We start from the raw sequence: 19,119 nt of genomic DNA, 5'->3' as shown, positions 1-19,119 counted from the left end.
ATATTCTACTCTAGGATATGCTACCTATATTTAAAGAAACAAATTCCAGAGGTATGACGTAAAACAACTTTTAAACAACTATAATTTCATATTTACTTCCTATTCGTCTAACAATTTGGACGGACAAACACGAAGGGTTACCAGACAACTCGCCCCAAAGCCAACTCGCCCCAGGACAAGTCGTCCCGAAAATCTGGACAAGTCGCCCCAAATATATTGGACAACTCGCCCCAATCGAAAGACAACTCGCCCCAAATAAAAGACAACTCGCCCCAAATTAAATGACAGCGTGCAACGAAATATTTTGTCATATATATAATACTCTTTGTGAAAAAAATGTATTAAATAACATTTTTGACTTTAAAAGGAATGCTGAATACACAAAACGAATAATACATGGGGAAAAAAATACAAATAGAAATGTGTTATATTCATAATTTTATTCATAATTTATAACAGTTACAGACTCACGATACTAACATTTGTTTTTATTAAAAACATACAAAGCATCAATTTTAGCATATTAAATGAAATAAATAACACAGATTTATGAATGAAAAGACAATTCAAAATATTATCAAACATTTCCATTTATTAACTCATTTTAAAAATAATTTAAAACACAGTTTGTAATGAGCCTTGATGAATAATATCAAACATTTCAAACATCCGTAATAATTAACACAAACTTTCACAAAATATTATCAAACATTTCCAACATCTTTAATACTTTTAAAACATTACAAACACAGGTTGTAATGAGCCATGATGAATATTATCAAACATTTCAAACATCCGTAATAATTAAACACAAACTTTCACACAGAAACAAGCTTTTAAACACAATGGTTGAAACATTTCTAACAATCAGAAGAAAAAACAAAAACAAATGAGCAATAATTTATTTCAATTCAATCTAGCAACTTTCAGGCAGGCATTTGGTCCATAAATGATGAATATTATCAAACATTTAAAAAATATAATAATGGTAAAACATTACAAACACACAGTAACTTTCACACACAAACAAGCTTTTCAAAAACAAGGGTTGAAACATTTCCAACAATCAGAAAGACATCAAATGAGCAACGTTCATGCATTTGGTCCATAAATGCCACTGCATTTCCTCAGTAGGCCGTTGACTGACAATTCTCCGCTCTCGTACGCTTCCCACAGCTTGAAGATTTTTCCCTGGAGAGACGTGTTCTTCCTTCGTTGTCGCCTGGAAAGCTTTCCTTCTGATACCATCTTCACCTGTGTTGGGAGAAGGGAAGCCTCTTCACAAAGAAGGGTCAGTAGTAGGTAGAAAGGCAAATTGGCTTTCTTGGCGTGCTGATTTAGTTTCAAGTGCCACCCTTCACAGTCATTATTTGTTCGGACACTCCGACCAAACACGCTCCAATTTTCAGGTCCCCACACCGAAGATTTAAGCCATGTCCTGTCCACATACTCTAGCAGGTCGGCAAGGCGTTCGTCTGTTGTTTTTTCTTTCAGTCTGAAACAAATAAAAATGAATCAGTACTATTACAAGAGACCAGTAATTTGTAAAGTAATAGTCTGAATGCACATTTTATCATAATATTCAATCATTTCAGCAGATAGTAATGTTCAATACTAAGGATTTATACAAACGTTTAAAATATATTTGTACTGACAAGTAAAAAAACTGTAAACACATTCAATATTACACCATGAGCAATAGTTTAAAGCGGTATACATCACCCAAATAACGCAAAGATAACGGTCCAGTGACTTCTGACATTTATCTGAAAGGTTTTATGATCGTTATCAGGTCGTAAAACACATCTGTTATGTGTCACCGGATTAACGGACATTGGTTGATTACCCGATAATATGCAAGTATCCAACAATTTAGATTCATTATTTATGGGGAAACAAAAGCTGCCTGACCTAAAAAATGTAAGACACAACAAATAATTATATTATAAGTTTACTTACCAGAATCACAGCCTATGTGTTGCCATCGCTCGCAGGCATCGCAAGAAACAGCACGTTGCCTCTGCCCAACTGTCTTTCCACAATGTATACAATTTGCCACTTCTGCCATTGCAGAAACACAAACACAAAACTAACTAACACTAGAAAATTATTGTATCCGACATCAAATAAGCACATATATGTTTGAACACATGGCAGATGCACTGAAACCCACACAACTATATAGCAATCGTATTCCAAGTCACAAATAGTATTGTCCGACACAAACAAAACACATACTTTGGGCTCATTCAGATACCCTCTTTATATATAGTCAGCCCTTATAATTACTTTGCAAACAGCATTGTTGTCTGGTTAAGCGTGTTACCTTATTTATTCTTTAATCACGCCAAACTGTCATACCGTTTGTCTTATTAATAAATCTTTGACCAGACAATGAAAGCATGCCGGCTTAATTAATTTTCGTCAATTCACACGTTTTCAAAACATAACTAACACAAAGACATTCCATTATTCTTTAATTAAACCAAACTATCATACAAAATGTCTCATTAAACAATCTTTGAACAGAAAATGAAAGCATGCCGTCAAAATAAACGTTTAACATTTCACACGTTTTCAAAACAAGACGAACTAAATGGGGCTTATTTTAATAAACACAATCATAAAAAGCTAATAACAATTTCTTACTAAAAGCAATCCGGTATGTAAACAATTATTGAATTACAAAGTTTTACAATATGAAATATAAAAAAAACATCATACAACTACATTTCCTAAAAACAATAATCACGAATATTAATACATTAAACTTAACACATTTTATATGAACAAAATTTATATAATACTTTATATAAGAAACAAAATTGGGGCGAGTTGTCTTTCGATTGGGGCGAGTTGTCCAACATATTTGGGGCGACTTGTCCAGATTTTCGGGGCGACTTGTCTTGGGGCGAGTTGGCTTTGGGGCGAGTTGTCTGGCTCCCACACGAAGAAATAAACAGATTTTAATTCGGCAGTGAAAAAAGAACATGAAAACGACGGTTTCATATTTATACTCAGTATATCAAATATAATTAATTCCGATCAACCGTTATACAAATGTGTTTGATAATCAACAGTACTTCAACAAATTAAATAACATATTGTAATCTACAAATGCGTAGATTTTATCTTCAGCATCTAAAAATATGTGAAATAGAAAGAACGACAATATCTTTTGGAGAGATAAATGTACCTACGTTATAAGCAAAGGACCTGTGCAACAATTCCCGGGCTTTTTAGTCTGTTTAGTTAACACGGTAGTAACTTTTTCCATATATAATAAAGCTCACCCTTCCAACTTTTAAGCGCCCAGTGGGACGAGGGATAGAAAGAGAAAGTCACATGCTTAAGTACGTTTCAACCCATGCGCATTGCACGTTTTTTCGCATAAAAAAACAGTGGAGCGATACAGGGCCATCATGGCCCTCTTGTTTATTTTCTCACATTTACCTTTTCTGTTAAGATTGACATTTGAACTACTTGTTATTACTTTCAAATTGTAGAAAAGCATGTTTTTTTTACACCATTTACTTTCCTTTATGATATTTATGTTTTTGAACTGATATTATTTTTATGTAATGTATACAGTAGACTCTCTGTAAACCGGACGGTCTCGGGACCGGCCTGATTGTCCGGTTTTCAGAGAGTTCCGGTTTACCAAGAGTATGCATATTGCCGAAATATACATGGTATGGATTGTGTACAGAATCACATAAAAATAAAACAAACCATATACATTTACATGTACCATATGATAACTGTACGCAGGTACTGATGATGTTAATTGCATTCTTAAAAAATGTGTTTTTAATCGATTAAAAGCAAAAAAAAATCCATACCGACTTGTTTTGATTAATCCCAAAGTGAGCGTGGTGCTTTATACATGTACGTACGTGGCATTTGTCATATAGGCTTGTGACGACACAAATAAGATTGTTGTAGATACACGATTTATTATTCAATACATACATGTACCACATTTCATAAAACATACACACAAGCAAACAACAGCGTCATAATTATTAAAGCTCATCTATTTTTTGAAAAAAAAAATTATGAGCTATTGTCATCACCTTGGCGTCGGCGTCGGCGTCCGGTTAAGTTTTGCGTTTAGGTCCACTTTTCTCAGAAAGTATCAATGCTATTGCATTCAAACTTGGTACACTTACTTACTATCATGAGGGGACTGGGCAGGCAAAGTAAGATAACTCTGGCGTGCATTTTGACAGAATTATATGTCCTTTTTATACTTAGAAAATTGAAATTTTTTGTTAAGTTTTGTGTTTAGGTCCATTTTATTCCTTTAGTATCAAAGTTATTGCTTTCATACTTGCAACACTTACTAACTATCATAAGGGGACTGTGCAGGCAAAGTAATGTAACTCTGACTGGCATTTTGACAGAATTATGTGCCCTTTTTATACTTAGAAAATTGAAAATTTGGTTAAGTTTTGTGTTTTGGTCCACTTTACCCCTAAACTATCATAGATATTGCTTTCATACTTGGAACACTCGCAAACTATCATAAGGGTATAGTAAAAGGACAAGTTGCATAACTCTGGTTGTCATTTGTACGGAATTATGGCCCTTTGTTGACTTAGTAACTTTGAATATATGGTTAAATTTTGTGTTTCGATCCACTTTACTTCTAAAGTATCAAGGCTATTGCTTTCAAACTTCAAATACTTTCATGCTTTCATGAGGTTACTGTACCTGGCAAGTTGAATTTTACCTTGACCTTTGAATGACCTTGACTTTCAAGGTCAAATTATTAAATTTTGCTTAAAATGCCATAACTTCTTTATTTATGATTAGATTTGATTGATACTTTGATAAAACTACTCTTACATGACATACCACAATAGACTCCACCCAAACAATCCCCCGTGCCCTCCCCCTCCCACCCCTCACCCCCGAATCCCCCCTATTTTTTTTAAGATCATCTCACCAATGACCACCCCCCCCCCCAAATTGTTTTTTTTGAAACGGTTAAAAAACACAAATATTTATTATTTTATGTTTGAAATACCGTCCAACCATCGCACCCAAGAATACCCCCCCCCCCCCCCCCGCGAATTCCCCCCCCCCCTATTATTTTTTTTAAGATCATCTCACAAATGACCACCACATCCTCACACTATACTATACCCCCCCACCCCATCCCCCCTCCGAATCCCCCCCTCTAATTTTTTTTAAGATCGTCTCACAAATGACCACCACACCCTCACACTATACTATACCCCCCCCCCCCCCCCAATTTTTTTTTTTTAAACGGTTAAAAGACACAAATATTTATTTTTATTATTTTATGTTTGAAATACTGTCAAACCATCACACCCAAGAATACCCCCCTATTCCCCCTCTCCCCTCTCCCCCCAATCCCCCCTAATTATTTTTTTAATCATCTCACAATGACCACCACACCCTCTCACTATACTATATCACCATCCCCACCCCACCCCCCCCCCCCAATTTTTTTTTGACATGGTAAAAAAACACAACACCCCACCCCCCCCCAATTTTATTTTTTTTGAAACGGTTAAAAAACACAAATATTCATTTTTTAATATTTTTGTTTGAAATACCGTCCAACCATCGCACCCAAGAATACCCCCCCCCCCCCCCCCGAATTCCCCCCTATATATATATATATATATATATATATATATATATATATATATATATATATATATATATATATATATATTTAAGATCATCTCACAAATGATCACCACACCCTCACACTATACCCCCCCACCCCACCCCACCCCCAATTTTTTTTTTAAAAACGGTTAAAAACACAAATATTTATTTTTATTATTTTATGTTTGAAATAACGTCCAGCCATCGCACCCAAGAATCCCCCCACCCACCCCCCACTGGCCCGACCGTCCGGAATCGGGAGAGTTCCGGTATTCAGAGAGTCCGTTATTGGCAGAGTCTACTGTATTAATCTTTTTTTCTCAAGTGTATCTTTTATCTAGAAGTAAGTCCTTTTTATCTTTATTCTTTTTATTCAGTTTGGTGTAACTATTATACAAAAACCTAGTGATGGTAATATCTTGTTTACCATTAAACAGAACAAACATACAAGATATTCACAGTACAAACATATAATATATATCCATACAAAGTTACATTTTAGTTACCCATACATAATAACACATACATAGTTACACATACATAGTTACATGTGTACCTATACATAGTTACATTTTAGTTACCTATACTTAGTTACATTTTAGTTACCTATACTTAGTTACATTTTAGTTACCCATACAAAGTGACATTTTAATTACATAAACATAGTTACATTTTTTGGTTCAAAATTGAATATCATTGTGAAATATCACATTTAGTAATTGTAACAGCAGCAACAACTGTTTAAAAACTTTAATCTTGGGCTAACATCTTGTAAGTAAGTGTTTAATAAGGAAATACACTTACATATCTTGGTGTTGTTATGACTTCAACCATTAAATTATAAGCCTGAGTTGTAAACTCATGAATGCATCAGATCTGTTTACATTTGTATTTATTTCCAGATAGACAATTATTAATCATGGCATTTTTGTATTCTGATTAATGGCAACGAAACATTCAGCATTTGCCAGAGGATATATATTTGATAGAAGACTTGTTTCGAGCTGTTTAACGAGCTGACAATTGATATTTTGCTGCTGACATGTAAGAATTTACAATATGAATGTTTGCAATTAGCAAAACAGAACATATATCTGATCAAGATGAGGGTAATATTGTATTTTTCTGCTCAATGTTGTTATTGCCTTTCATGTTGTAATATGTATATTCAGAATCAAGTTTTATGATTAATTCATATTGTTCAATCACAGATTTGTGTGTTAATAAAATCGTGTAGGTAGATTGTCTTAGATTGACTGGCATAAATCAAAATCCATGACCAATCGGTTTAATATTGGCATAAAATCATTTCTAATAAACATAATATGCTTTGAAATGTAAAGATGTATACATATATAAGAATCTTAACTCCTTCGTGATGGTACCGAATTTTGAAGGCCTTTGCAAACAGTTTGGATCCAGATGAGACGCCACAGAACGTGGTGTCTCATCAGGATCCAAACTGTTTGCTATTCTGATAATATTCTTTGAAAAAAATGGAAGAAAATGCTAAGTTTAGAAATTCAGAAAACAACATTTTAGCAGACGCCAAATTTCCCAGCATGCAAAGGGTTACCGGTAAATACATATCTGACATCTAGTGCATTAGCTCAAACTGCTATATTCAAATTTTGTGAGTTTGTTTATTCATAGAGTGCACATTTGTCAAAATATGGAAAATTGTGATCCTAAAATTTGTACAGGTGTTATAAGATGTGTGAAGAAAAATGTTGGCCAGTGTACACTAAGTCATATGTGATAAATTTAAAAAGGTTTTAATAGAAGCATTGCTAATGTGTACTTAATAAATAAGGCAACTAATCAGGATAAACCTTTTTTTAAGTAATTAATTCCACTAAACAAGTTGTTCATCCCCTGGAAAAATCTGAATGTGTCTTCAATACCAGAATTTAGCGAATAATGTATATGTGTATATTAATAATTATTTAAAAAAGTATACACAATAAATGGTTAAAAGTAATGTATTCATATATTTTTGAAAGTATGGGATATAAATAAAATGTATAAGCCTCAATTCAGTTTGATATTTTTTATAAGAAGCAATAAAGCCATAATTTTTCATATAAAAATAATTAATTTATGATAAAAGGTATTATAAGTGACATGACAAGTACATTAGTGGAAGAGAAACTGTGCTAATAAAATGTAAGTATACTTATTAAAAAATTTGTATAACTCATGTTGTCTTGTTGATCTGTGAGCTTCGTTTGTTTTGGATCTTTATATAAAATAAATAACATAAACAAATACTTGGCTTGTGTTTTAGGAGGGATACCAACAGATCCCTGCATTCGTATCTGGATGTGCATAATTATATGCTATCAGCTAGATAATCATATCATATAAGTTTGAATCTAGACGAATTGTATCGTACATCAGCAAAATTCTTTAATTAATTAATTGTTATAACATATTAATTTATCCGAGAACTAATTGATCTTAACGGAAACCCACAATGGATTTGAATTTCAGTCACAAGTATCGTTTAATTATAGTGTCATCCCTTGTGATTAAGGGCTAGCCAGTGTCGACTAAATGTAACAGGTTTTTATTTCCATGTTACAAGTCACTATGACCTTGACCTTTTGACCTCAATATTGATAGGCATCTACCTTACCTCCAAAGTAAGAATCATAACAATTGTAGCAGGGTTTGGTATAATGAGAACTCGTACTGCCTTGCTATATGAGCTAGCTTTTATAGTAATGCGGTAGAGAGTCTGCCTGCCTTTCAACCAGGACATCCCTGGTTTAATCCCCATTATGGGATTTTTCTGGCTTGGTTAGATTGGTGCCCAACGCAAACATGTATGGTTGTGGTTTGTCCGACCTCTCGAAGACGTGATGTAGAAAAGTGGACAAATTTCACAATTGGAGGGTCCATCATGTGTGTATAAAGATAACTTATACCTCTTTGCTATATAAGCCAGCTTGTATAGATACCTGGTAGTGTCTGCCTGATTTGGAGGTCCCAAATTTAATGCCCGTCATGGGCGGGGATTTTTCTAGCTTGGATACATAATTTGCACTCACTTGATATGGTGAGGGAATGAATGGTCTATAGACCATACCTATCCTCAAACACACAGACCACCAATACACTGGTGCATAGAAATATACTCCCAGAGCCTCTTTATCGGAAAAGTGGGCTGAATGCATGTGTGTTGTTCCAGATAAGCATGTTCAATCAGCACAGGCTGAAAGGGATGACACTTTCAGCTTTTATGGTATTTTTTGTTCAAATGTTCTTGCAAAATTCAAGTTTGGCTGAAAGTGTCATCCCGGATTTGCCTGTGCGGAGGACACTTTATGCATTTGCATTTTTCCCCTGTTTTCTTTTAAGGGGGGCAAAATAATAATCAAAGCTTATCACTTCCAGAGTAACTATGCTCTGCAATGCTCCCCTATACAAAACAGAGTGTCTAGGAACTTTTAAATACCGCAACAAATAAAAAGTCAAACATGATCTTACATTATTGCATATAAATTTTTTAAGTGAACATTTGAGTCGTGTTCTGAGAAAACTGGGCCTAATTCATGTACGTGAAGTGTCGTCCCAGATTAGCCTGTGCAGTCTGCACAGGCTAATCTGGGACGACACTTTTTACGCACATGAAGTACGCCCAATTTTCTCAGAACGCGACTCATTAAAATAAACTAAAGCAATAACCAACAACATATGATTAAATAGACCAGTCACTGTCCTGGGTGAAATATACCCCACATAGACCAGTCACTGTCCTGGGTGAAACATACCCCACATAGACCAGTCACTGTCCTGGGTGAAATATACCCCACACAGACCAGTCACTGTCCTGGGTGAAATATACCCCACATAGACCAGTCACTGTCCTGGGTGAAATATACCCCACATAGACCAGTCACTGTCCTGGGTGAAATATACCCCACATAGACCAGTCACTGTCCTGGGTGAAATATACCCCACATAGACCAGTCACTGTCCTGGGTGAAATATACCCCACATAGACCAGTCACTGTCCTGGGTGAAATATACCCCACATAGACCAGTCACTGTCCTGGGTGAAATATACCCCACATAGACCAGTCACTGTCCTGGGTGAAATATACCCCACACAGACCAGTCACTGTCCTGGGTGAAATATACCCCACATAGACCAGTCACTGTCCTGGGTGAAATATACCCCACATAGACCAGTCACTGTCCTGGGTGAAATATACCCCACATAGACCAGTCACTGTCCTGGGTGAAATATACCCCACATAGACCAGTCACTGTCCTGGGTGAAATATACCCCACATAGACCAGTCACTGTCCTGGGTGAAATATACCCCACATAGACCAGTCACTGTCCTGGGTGAAATATACCCCACATAGACCAGTCACTGTCCTGGGTGAAATATACCCCACATAGACCAGTCACTGTCCTGGGTGAAATATACCCCACATAGACCAGTCACTGTCCTCCGTGAAATATACCCCACATAGACCAGTCACTGGCCTGGGTGAAATATACCCCACAAAAAATTGTCTTTTCTGTGGGCATAGGCTGCTAAGTTTATAGAACAAGGTATGGGAAAATGGGATTGAATGCATGTGCATAAAGTATTGTCCCAGATTAGCCTGTGCAGTCCACTAATAAGGTCTATCAAAAAGGACACTTTCTGCCTTAACTGGATTTTGGCTAACAGACTAATTTCCTTTAAACATAAAAATACAATAACAGCGGAAATTGTTGTCCCCCTATTAGCCAGTGAGAACTGCAAAGGTAATCTTGAACAACAAACACGCATGCATTGAAGGGGCCTTTTCACACATTTTGGCATGCATTTAAGTTTGTCATTAAATGCTTTAGATTGATAAATGTAAACATTGGATCTAAAAAGCTCCAGTAAAAAATCAAGAATAAAATATTAAAAAGACAAGAGGGCCAAGATGGCCCTAGTTCGCTCACTTGAGAGTAGTCGGTTCATTCAATCTTTACCTTATGTCAAACTTGACCTAGATATTGACCAGACAAACATCCTGGTCAGGTTTTATCATTATTGAACCAAAACTCTGGCGTAGGGAGTGTTTGTTTTTGTAAGATTTGAAATGAAACAATATTTTGAGTTGACCCCCCTTACCAAACAACAAACTTTGCTTACAAGGATTTTGTATGATATAATGAAAATTTGGACAATCTAAGGGCAATAATTATGGCATTTATTATGTGATTTTGCTCATCATCAAACTTGACTGAGATCTTTCAGCAACTTTGATAAAGAATGCTTGAGACATGTGAATGCTAGAGTGTTTTCAAACCAAATGTGGATGGTCGGACAGCGGACAAAGACCAATTCCAAAACCTCACCTGAGCAATCAGGTGAGCTAAAAAGTGTGTTTCACCGATCTGAGCCATTTTTCAACTTGTATAAGAAATCAATAAAACCAATGTATTGACTAAATTTCACAATGATTAGGCAAAATATGTGACTTCTATAGTGTTCGATTACAAGGTTTCTCTATAAAGTCACATAAGGAAAACTGCCCCACCCCCCTGGCAGCCATGTTTATTGACCCATCGGGACCATTTGCAAACTCATCTGAGATATATATTAAACCAATCTTTTCACCAAGTTTCATGATGATTGGGCAAAAAATGTGACTTCTAGTGTTCACAAGCTTTTTTTTACTATATAAATATAAGAAAACTGCCCCCTCCCCCTGGCAGCCATGTTATTCAACTGACCGGAACCATTTTCCAACTCAACTCTCGTATCAAAGAAACAAATGTTCTGACCAAATTTCATGAAAATTGGGCAAAAAATAAGACTTCTAGTGTTCACATGTTTTCACTATACATGTATACATATAGAGAAAAATGCCCTGCCCACTGGCGGCCATGTTTTTTCACCGATCTGGACCATTTTCGAACTCGTCCGACATATCAATAAAACCAATGTTTTAATTACCTTTCATTATGATTGGGCCAAAATTGTGACTTCTATAGCCATATAAGAAAACTGCCCTGCTCACTGGCGGCCATGTTTTTCAACGGACCGGAACCACTTTTGAACTCAACCAACATATCATTAAGACAGACATTTAGACAAAGTTACATGAAGATTGGGAATTAAATGTGACTTCAAAAGTGTTTACAAGTTTTTTCTTTTTTTTGACCTAGTGACCTAGTTTTTGACCCGGCATGACCCAGTTTCAAACTCGATCGAGATTTCATTGGGACAAAGCTTCTGACCAAGTTTCATGAAGATCAGCCAATAAATGTGGCCTCTAGTGTGTTTACGAACAAATGTTAACGGACGGACAGGCGGACTGACGGACGACGGACAAAGACCGGTCACAAAAGCTCACCTAGCTAAGCAATCAGGTGAGCTAAAAAAAAAAGCAACCCTCAACAGGACTTGGACCACTGACCCCTGGCGTCCTGGAGTAAAAGTCTACCATTTAGACCACTCTGCAATCCATGCTCATACAATGAAAGATGTATTTTATACTTTATATAAGCAATCCTCGTAGTTTCACAAAATATAATTATAATTTTCAGGTTTTTAAATCATCAAAAGATGCATATAATGGCTTTTTTAGAGCATGGTAACTGTTGGTAACTGTTCAGTATTACTGTTTCCTCACAAATATAATAACAACAACGAAAATTTGTGAATCTGAAACAACTTTTTTTAAATTTTGTCAATTAATTGAAACGTGAAAAGGTCCATTTAAGCACTGTTTTTGTGGAGCAAATGTATTTAATGCACATCCCCTCAATTAGATCTACCAACCGCGAGTTTCAAGTGGATTATCTCTTTAAGTTTACCTCTGGACTAAAAATTTACAATAACTCTAAAATTATTGCAGAAAGTGATATATGGTCCTTATACCCACATTCCATCATTCAGATTAATATACCAATAATGTTTCAATTTTTTAGGGTTAATGTTTAATACAACAAACTTCTTTTTTGTGTAATGTAGCTTTTATTTGCCTCCATACATAACAAATTGTTAGTTTACATGTTAATTTGTTAGTATATAATATGATTTTCTTTAACAATTGTTCAACTTGCTTAATAATATATGATAGGTATTGCTATAATAGAGGTAGATAAAATCCATATATTAAAGAAACAAAAATAATAATCACACAATAAATAACCAAGGACTCCCAACACCTCAACCAGTTTTGATTACACAGGTGAATCAATTTGGATCCATTGTCCCCACTTAAATATTACTGCAATAAAAACTCAAAGCCCCATGGTCTCACACCCTAAAACTACCCGGCTGCAATTAACCCTTTACCACTTAGATACGTATTTTTACACATGTGTGGTCCCTTAAAAAGTTAGATTTAATTTAAGACCTTTCTTACTAAATTCAAGTTTTAAAGGCTTCATTTTCCACCCTTATATACTGATGAGCAGCAAACAGCCAAACACCTGAAAAGGCTGTGAGTTACTTGCAGGCTGTTCTGGTTTTATGCTGTTTTTCATAGCCATTTTCACTTTGCTTCTTAGTGGGTTAGGGTTAATATGTGCCCTGCTCTTTAAAAAGGGGGTTTAATATGTGCATAAAGTGTTGTCTCAGTTTAGCCTGTGCAGTGCACACAGGCTAATCAGGGTCAACACTTTCATGATAATTTTCGTTAAAGGAAGGTCTCTTTTTAGCAAAAATTAAGTTTAGGCAAAAAAGTCTCGTCCCCAATAAGCCTGTGCAGTAACTCGCAGCCTGTTCAGATTTTATGCTGTTTGATGCTCATCAGTTATCTAAAGGTTTTGAAATGAAGCCTTTAAAACGTGATTCTAGAAATGGGTGTAAAGATGATTGTGAATTTAAGAAGATTTTGTAAGGGACTACATACACATCAACATGCGTTTATAAGGGATGCGTTTATAAGGGATGCGTTTATAAGGGATGCAATTATAAGGGATGCGTTTATAAGGGATGCGTTTATAAGGGATGCAATTATAAGGGATGCGTTTATAAGGGATGCGTTTATAAGGGGTAAAGGGTTAAGTTGATTGATAATGTGGCACTTAATATGCAATTTTAGTTAAATACTAACTATTGTTTGTGGTTGTTTTGTTTATGTATCCATTGTATTAAGCAGTGCACTTGATTACGCTCGATTTCAGAAATATAATTTAATTAGACAAAAATAAAATTAGTATAATCACCATATGCATGATATTATTTTATACTAGCAGTATTGATTTAAGTTCACACATAACACTGATATAATAACAAAGAAACTTTAAAAACACAACAACTTTTTATTTTAAGTCATAAGGAAGTAACAATTCAGATGAAACAATGAATTGATAGGAATATTCAGATGGAACAATGAATTGATATGAACATTCAGATTGAACAATGAATTGATATGAACATTCAGATGGAACAATGAATTGATATGAACATTCAGATGGAACGATGAATTGATATGAACATTCAGATGGAACAATGAATTGATATGAACATTCAGATGGAACAATGAATTGATATGAACATTCAGATGGAACAATGAATTGATATGAACATTCAGATGGAACAATGAATTGATATGAACATTCAGATGGAACAATGAATTGATATGAACATTCAGATGGAACAATGAATTGATATGAACATTATTATTTTATCAATCACAATGTAACCTGTTACAAGGAAATGTAACTCTATCCAATGTGTTAATTAAACATATAAATTTACGTATTAATTATAACGTGTTTTTTTTCAATAACTGGATATTCATTTGCAAATAAAAGAAACAATTTGAATGGGAAGTGTTACAATAAGCACTTGGGGGCCTGCATTATAATAAATGTGTATCTAAAAAACATACTTCAAAAATCCAATCAAATTACAATTCCCAAGAATTGGCAAGAATTGCTCCATGCATGTGTATGTTCAATCTAAAATACCTATGACCTGACTTCAAAATCTATAATATTTAATCTACCACAACCTGCAACATGTTTTATACAAACAATGAAGGAAAATAAGTGTTGGTCGATCAGCGACAAACCATGGCCGGAGCCTATGTCGTAAAATTAGTAAGCACCGGAATGTCAAACGTTGGTTATGACGGCAATAACCAACACTTCGCATGAAGTTATTTCTCAAACAAATTTTATATTCTGGTATTATTAAAAATATTTTGTATAATTTACATAGTTTGCTTTTTCACATGACAAAAATCTGTCAGTAATCAGTTTTGTACCCAGAAGGCCTTTCAAGAACATTAAGAAAATGGATTTAAATGCAACAAAAGATTTGCACATTTACTTAATAATTGATAACACCAGAAAATTGATATTGTTAACCGAAACTGTGTAACATCAACAAGAAACAAGAAATTAATACACAACACAAACAGATATCTACGTAATTTACAGTAGAATTGAAGATTTGAGTGTTTAAAATGAAAACTTGCCTCAATTTAATCGTATTATATCAGACATGTTAGTCTAACAAACTGACGTCATAGCACCCCACAATCACTATATGTACATGTAATGATTGTACTCTCTAAACTGACCTCATAGCACCCCACAATCACTATATGTACATGTAATGATTGTACTCTCTAACTGACCTCATAGCACCCCACAATCACTATATGTACATGTAATGATTGTACTCTCTAAACTGACCTCATAGCACCCCACAATCACTATATGTACATGTAATGATTGTACTCTCTAACTGACCTCATAGCACCCCACAATCACTATATGTACATGTAATGATTGTACTCTCTAAACTGACCTCATAGCACCCCACAATTACTATATGTACATGTAATGATTGTACTCTCTAAACTGACCTCATAGCACCCCACAATCACTATATGGTCATGTAATGATTGTACTCTCTAAACTGACCTCATAGCACCCCACAATTACTATATGTACATGTAATGATTGTACTCTCTAAACTGACCTCATAGCATCCAACAATCACTATATGTACGTGTAATGATTGTACTCTTTAAACTGACCTCATAGCACCCCACAATCACTATATGTACATGTAATGATTGTACTCTCTAACAAACTGACCTCATAGCACCCCACAATCACTATATGTACATGTAATGACTGTACTCTCTAAACTGACCTCATAGCACCCCACAATCACTATATGTACATGTAATGATTGTACTCTCTAAATAATGACATTACACCATGGACTTTCAATCGAATCTCGCTCATGGAATCATCAATGCAAACAACAAATGCAATAAAGAACAGATCGCAAACATTGTAAATAATTAAATTGAATCACACTACCATGCGGTGGTGAAAATGGGAATTTAGCAACAACATAAAAAGCAACTTTGTTATTGCAAAAATAAAATCATCTAATTCATAAACCATAATTATGCAAACAATGAACACAATCTGTAAACTTTACAGATCTATATGGATAAGCACCTTAAACACTAGGATCAATTTGATCCATGCTATGGGAATACAGGTCTTAATGAATGTCCGTAAAGTGTCGTCCCAGATTAGTCTGTGCAGTCCGTACAGGCGTATCATGGACCACACTTTCTGTCTTAACTGTTTGTTTTGCTTTGACTTTACCACATTGAATTAAGCCCCATTTTCCCTGAGCAAGGCTCACTTGGAATGTAAGAGCAATCCCAGAGACAAATCTAGAGAATAAGTGATCCTCGTCCCCAGAAAACAGGGCTTTATGCATGTGTGTAAAGTGTCTGTCCAGATTATCCTGTGCAGTCTTTCCAGCATACAAGATTCCTTCTAACGTAAAATACCATAAAAGCGTGTTTTTCGCTGATTGTCCATTATGTGTTGCACAGGCTAATCTTGGGTGACCTTATACGCACAGCCATTAAGTTGCTCAGTGGAACATGGACATGTTTCTGCACTCTGTTTTATCCGTCTCCAGGTCCTACTTAATCTTCTTACTCTCTTCTTTAGATTTTCTGAAAATATTTGAAAATCAAAGATTTTACTTACAGATTTTACTTATTTCGTCTCAATAAAAATAACAATTATTTGTGTTGAGAAACATCATGCACTACGGACAGAATCATAGAGTTTTTAATGTAAAGTTTAACTCTCAATTTGTTGAATATATTTAACAACGTGCAGTGTTTTTACCAATTCAATTTCAAATAACAATAAAAAGAGCTGCGCCATGAGCGCATGATACGCCCGTTGTTCGCCAATGAAGTAGTAAGGTAATAAATAACCCTTTGAATCATTTTTTTACTTCAGTTTATTTGTATTTGAATACATGGTTTATTTTATAAGTACATGAGCATGGAGCGCCGTCTCCTTGACATTCAACAAAGTCCCATAACTCTGGAACAACAATTCAGAATTCCGTCAAAAACGAAAGGGGATCAGGGTTTATCAATATTAAGATTGTGTTGAAATTTGAAAAAAATCCATCGAAGGATATTTGAGCTACGGTAGGACATTCAATGAAATCACGAAATTTTGACGAACAAAGTCCCATAACTCTGGAACGACAATTCAGAATTCCGTCAAAAACGAAAGGGGATCAGGGTTTATCAATATTAAGATTGTGTTGAAATTTGAAAAAAATCCATCGAAGGATATTTGAGCTACAGTAGGACATTCAATGAAATCACAAAATTTTGACGAACAAAGTCCCATAACTCTGGAACGACAATTCAGAATTCCGTCAAAAACGAAAGGGGATCAGGGTTTATCAATATTAAGATTGTGTTGAAATTTGAAAAAAATCCATCGAAGGATATTTGAGCTACAGTAGGACATTCAATGAAATCACGAAATTTTGACGAACAAAGTCCCATAACTCTGGAACGACAATTCAGAATTCCGTCAAAAACAAAAGGGGATCAGGGTTTATCAATATTAAGATTGTGTTGAAATTTGAAAAAAAATCCATCGAAGGATATTTGAGCTACAGTAGGACATTCAATGAAATCACGAAATTTTGACGAACAAAGTCCCATAACTCTGGAACGACAATTCAGAATTCCGTCAAAAACGAAAGGGGATCAGGGTTTATCAATATTAAGATTGTGTTAAAATTTGAAGAAAATCTGTCAAAGGATATTTGACGTAGCGTACGACATTAACAGACGGACGGACAGACGCGGGGTATACCATAATACGTCCCGTCATAGACGGGCGTATAAAAAGAGGAGCACTAAGGTGCTGGTCTAAGACCAAAAGTAATTTAAATGTTCTGAGATGGTAATGTTTCATTTCAATCATATACAGAAAAGAGCTAACCTACCCCCATGTGCTCTTATTCATTTGAACAAAAGTTATTCCGATAAAATATCATTGGAACCAATGTGTTGAGCAAGTTTCATTATCATTGGGCAAAAATGTGACGTGAAGAGTGTTCATTAGGCCTGTTTTTCAATGGACCAGAATCTTTATCAAACTTGGCACAGATATCATTAGAACAAATGTTCGAAGCAAGTTTCATTTTGATTGGGCAAACAATTGAATTCTAGATTGTTTACAATGAGTCACTACAGCCATATTAGTAAAACTTCTCAACACACTGGCAGCCAAGTTTTAAACTGGAATCAAACCATTTGTGTACTTCACCTAGATATAATTTAAGCAAAATTGTTCTGAACCAGTTTCATAAAGATTGTAAAAAAAATAATCTAAGTTTTACATAGATCAAGTGTTCAAAAGGTGAGCAAAAAAGACAAAACTGTTAATTTTTGTACAGAACAGATGAAATACTAGACTATAAAAAAACGGAGGAAAAAGGTATTTTTGGTATTATTACAGCATGGACATCTTGAGACTGACTTAAAGGTAGGAAAGGTGTGACACAGACACCTTGATCATAAAGGACAGGTGTGACACAGAAGCCATGATCATACGCAACAGATGTGACACTATGCTGTTTTTATGGAAATGTCTTCTAACTAAAAAATGATGAGAAAGTGTTGTCCCAAAGTAGCCTATGCGGACTGCACTTGCTAATCTGGGACGACACTCAGTTTTCGCTTAACCAGGTTGGTTTGAACTGCTAGTTTTCTTACTGTGTAGGTACACCGTTGATGCTGGATTTCCCAGGGGTCTTGAGCGAGGATTTCACCATCACGCAGAACAGCGGCAGCACCAAGAACACAACATGGCCGACGTATGAGATGGATGAGTAGACCTGTAGGAGTGAACGAGTCCAGTGTGTTAAATATGCTTACTAGCTTACTAGGAACAGGAAAGACAGTGGGTCTACAACTTGGAGTATCTAATAATCATTGCTTTCCACAAGAAACATTTGAGGGGTTGGGGTGGGGGGCAGTCCCCTCTGTAAAAAATAAAAATATTTTTACATTTAATTATGATGTTTTTTGGTGCCTGGTGACTCTTCAAGAAAAATGCTATAAAGTCATGGATAATGACAATTGCTTTATTGTTTTATCAATTTCATTCACTCATAGATACACGTTATCCCGACCTGATTGCTTCCCCAATGC

The 19,119-nt window shown here is 35.3% G+C and overlaps 3 protein-coding genes across 54 annotated transcripts in view; 2 read left to right on the top strand and 1 right to left on the bottom strand.

Annotated features, from left to right (window-relative positions):
* The window catches only part of LOC127881977 (exocyst complex component 8-like), a 156,227-nt gene that overhangs the window by 43,341 nt on the left and 93,767 nt on the right, over positions 1–19,119 (top strand). The window lies entirely within an intron of this gene.
* Positions 1–19,119, top strand: part of LOC127881984 (EF-hand domain-containing protein D2-like) — a 188,951-nt gene that overhangs the window by 117,692 nt on the left and 52,140 nt on the right. The window lies entirely within an intron of this gene.
* Positions 1–19,119, bottom strand: part of LOC127881980 (lysophospholipid acyltransferase 5-like) — a 152,184-nt gene that overhangs the window by 94,424 nt on the left and 38,641 nt on the right. For 13 of the 50 annotated variants that reach the window (XM_052430270.1, XM_052430287.1, XM_052430311.1 and 10 more), the window contains exons 12-15: positions 18,682–18,803; positions 15,649–16,599; positions 15,359–15,590; positions 15,244–15,301 (exon numbers count right to left, since the gene is read on the bottom strand). In XM_052430270.1, coding sequence (XP_052286230.1) covers positions 16,566–16,599; positions 18,682–18,803 — 156 coding nt within the window. In that variant the 3' untranslated portion in view covers positions 15,244–15,301; positions 15,359–15,590; positions 15,649–16,565. Of the gene's footprint in view, positions 1–12,600; positions 15,187–15,243; positions 15,302–15,358; positions 15,591–15,648; positions 16,600–18,681; positions 18,804–19,119 lie in introns of those variants that run through there. The other 37 variants (XM_052430281.1, XM_052430269.1, XM_052430288.1 and 34 more) reach the window with 18 other exon arrangements.

This window comes from Dreissena polymorpha, chromosome 5 (assembly GCF_020536995.1).
Source record: "Dreissena polymorpha isolate Duluth1 chromosome 5, UMN_Dpol_1.0, whole genome shotgun sequence".
Lineage (NCBI taxonomy): Eukaryota > Metazoa > Mollusca > Bivalvia > Myida > Dreissenidae > Dreissena > Dreissena polymorpha.
This window is presented reverse-complemented; position numbering and strand designations above follow the sequence as displayed.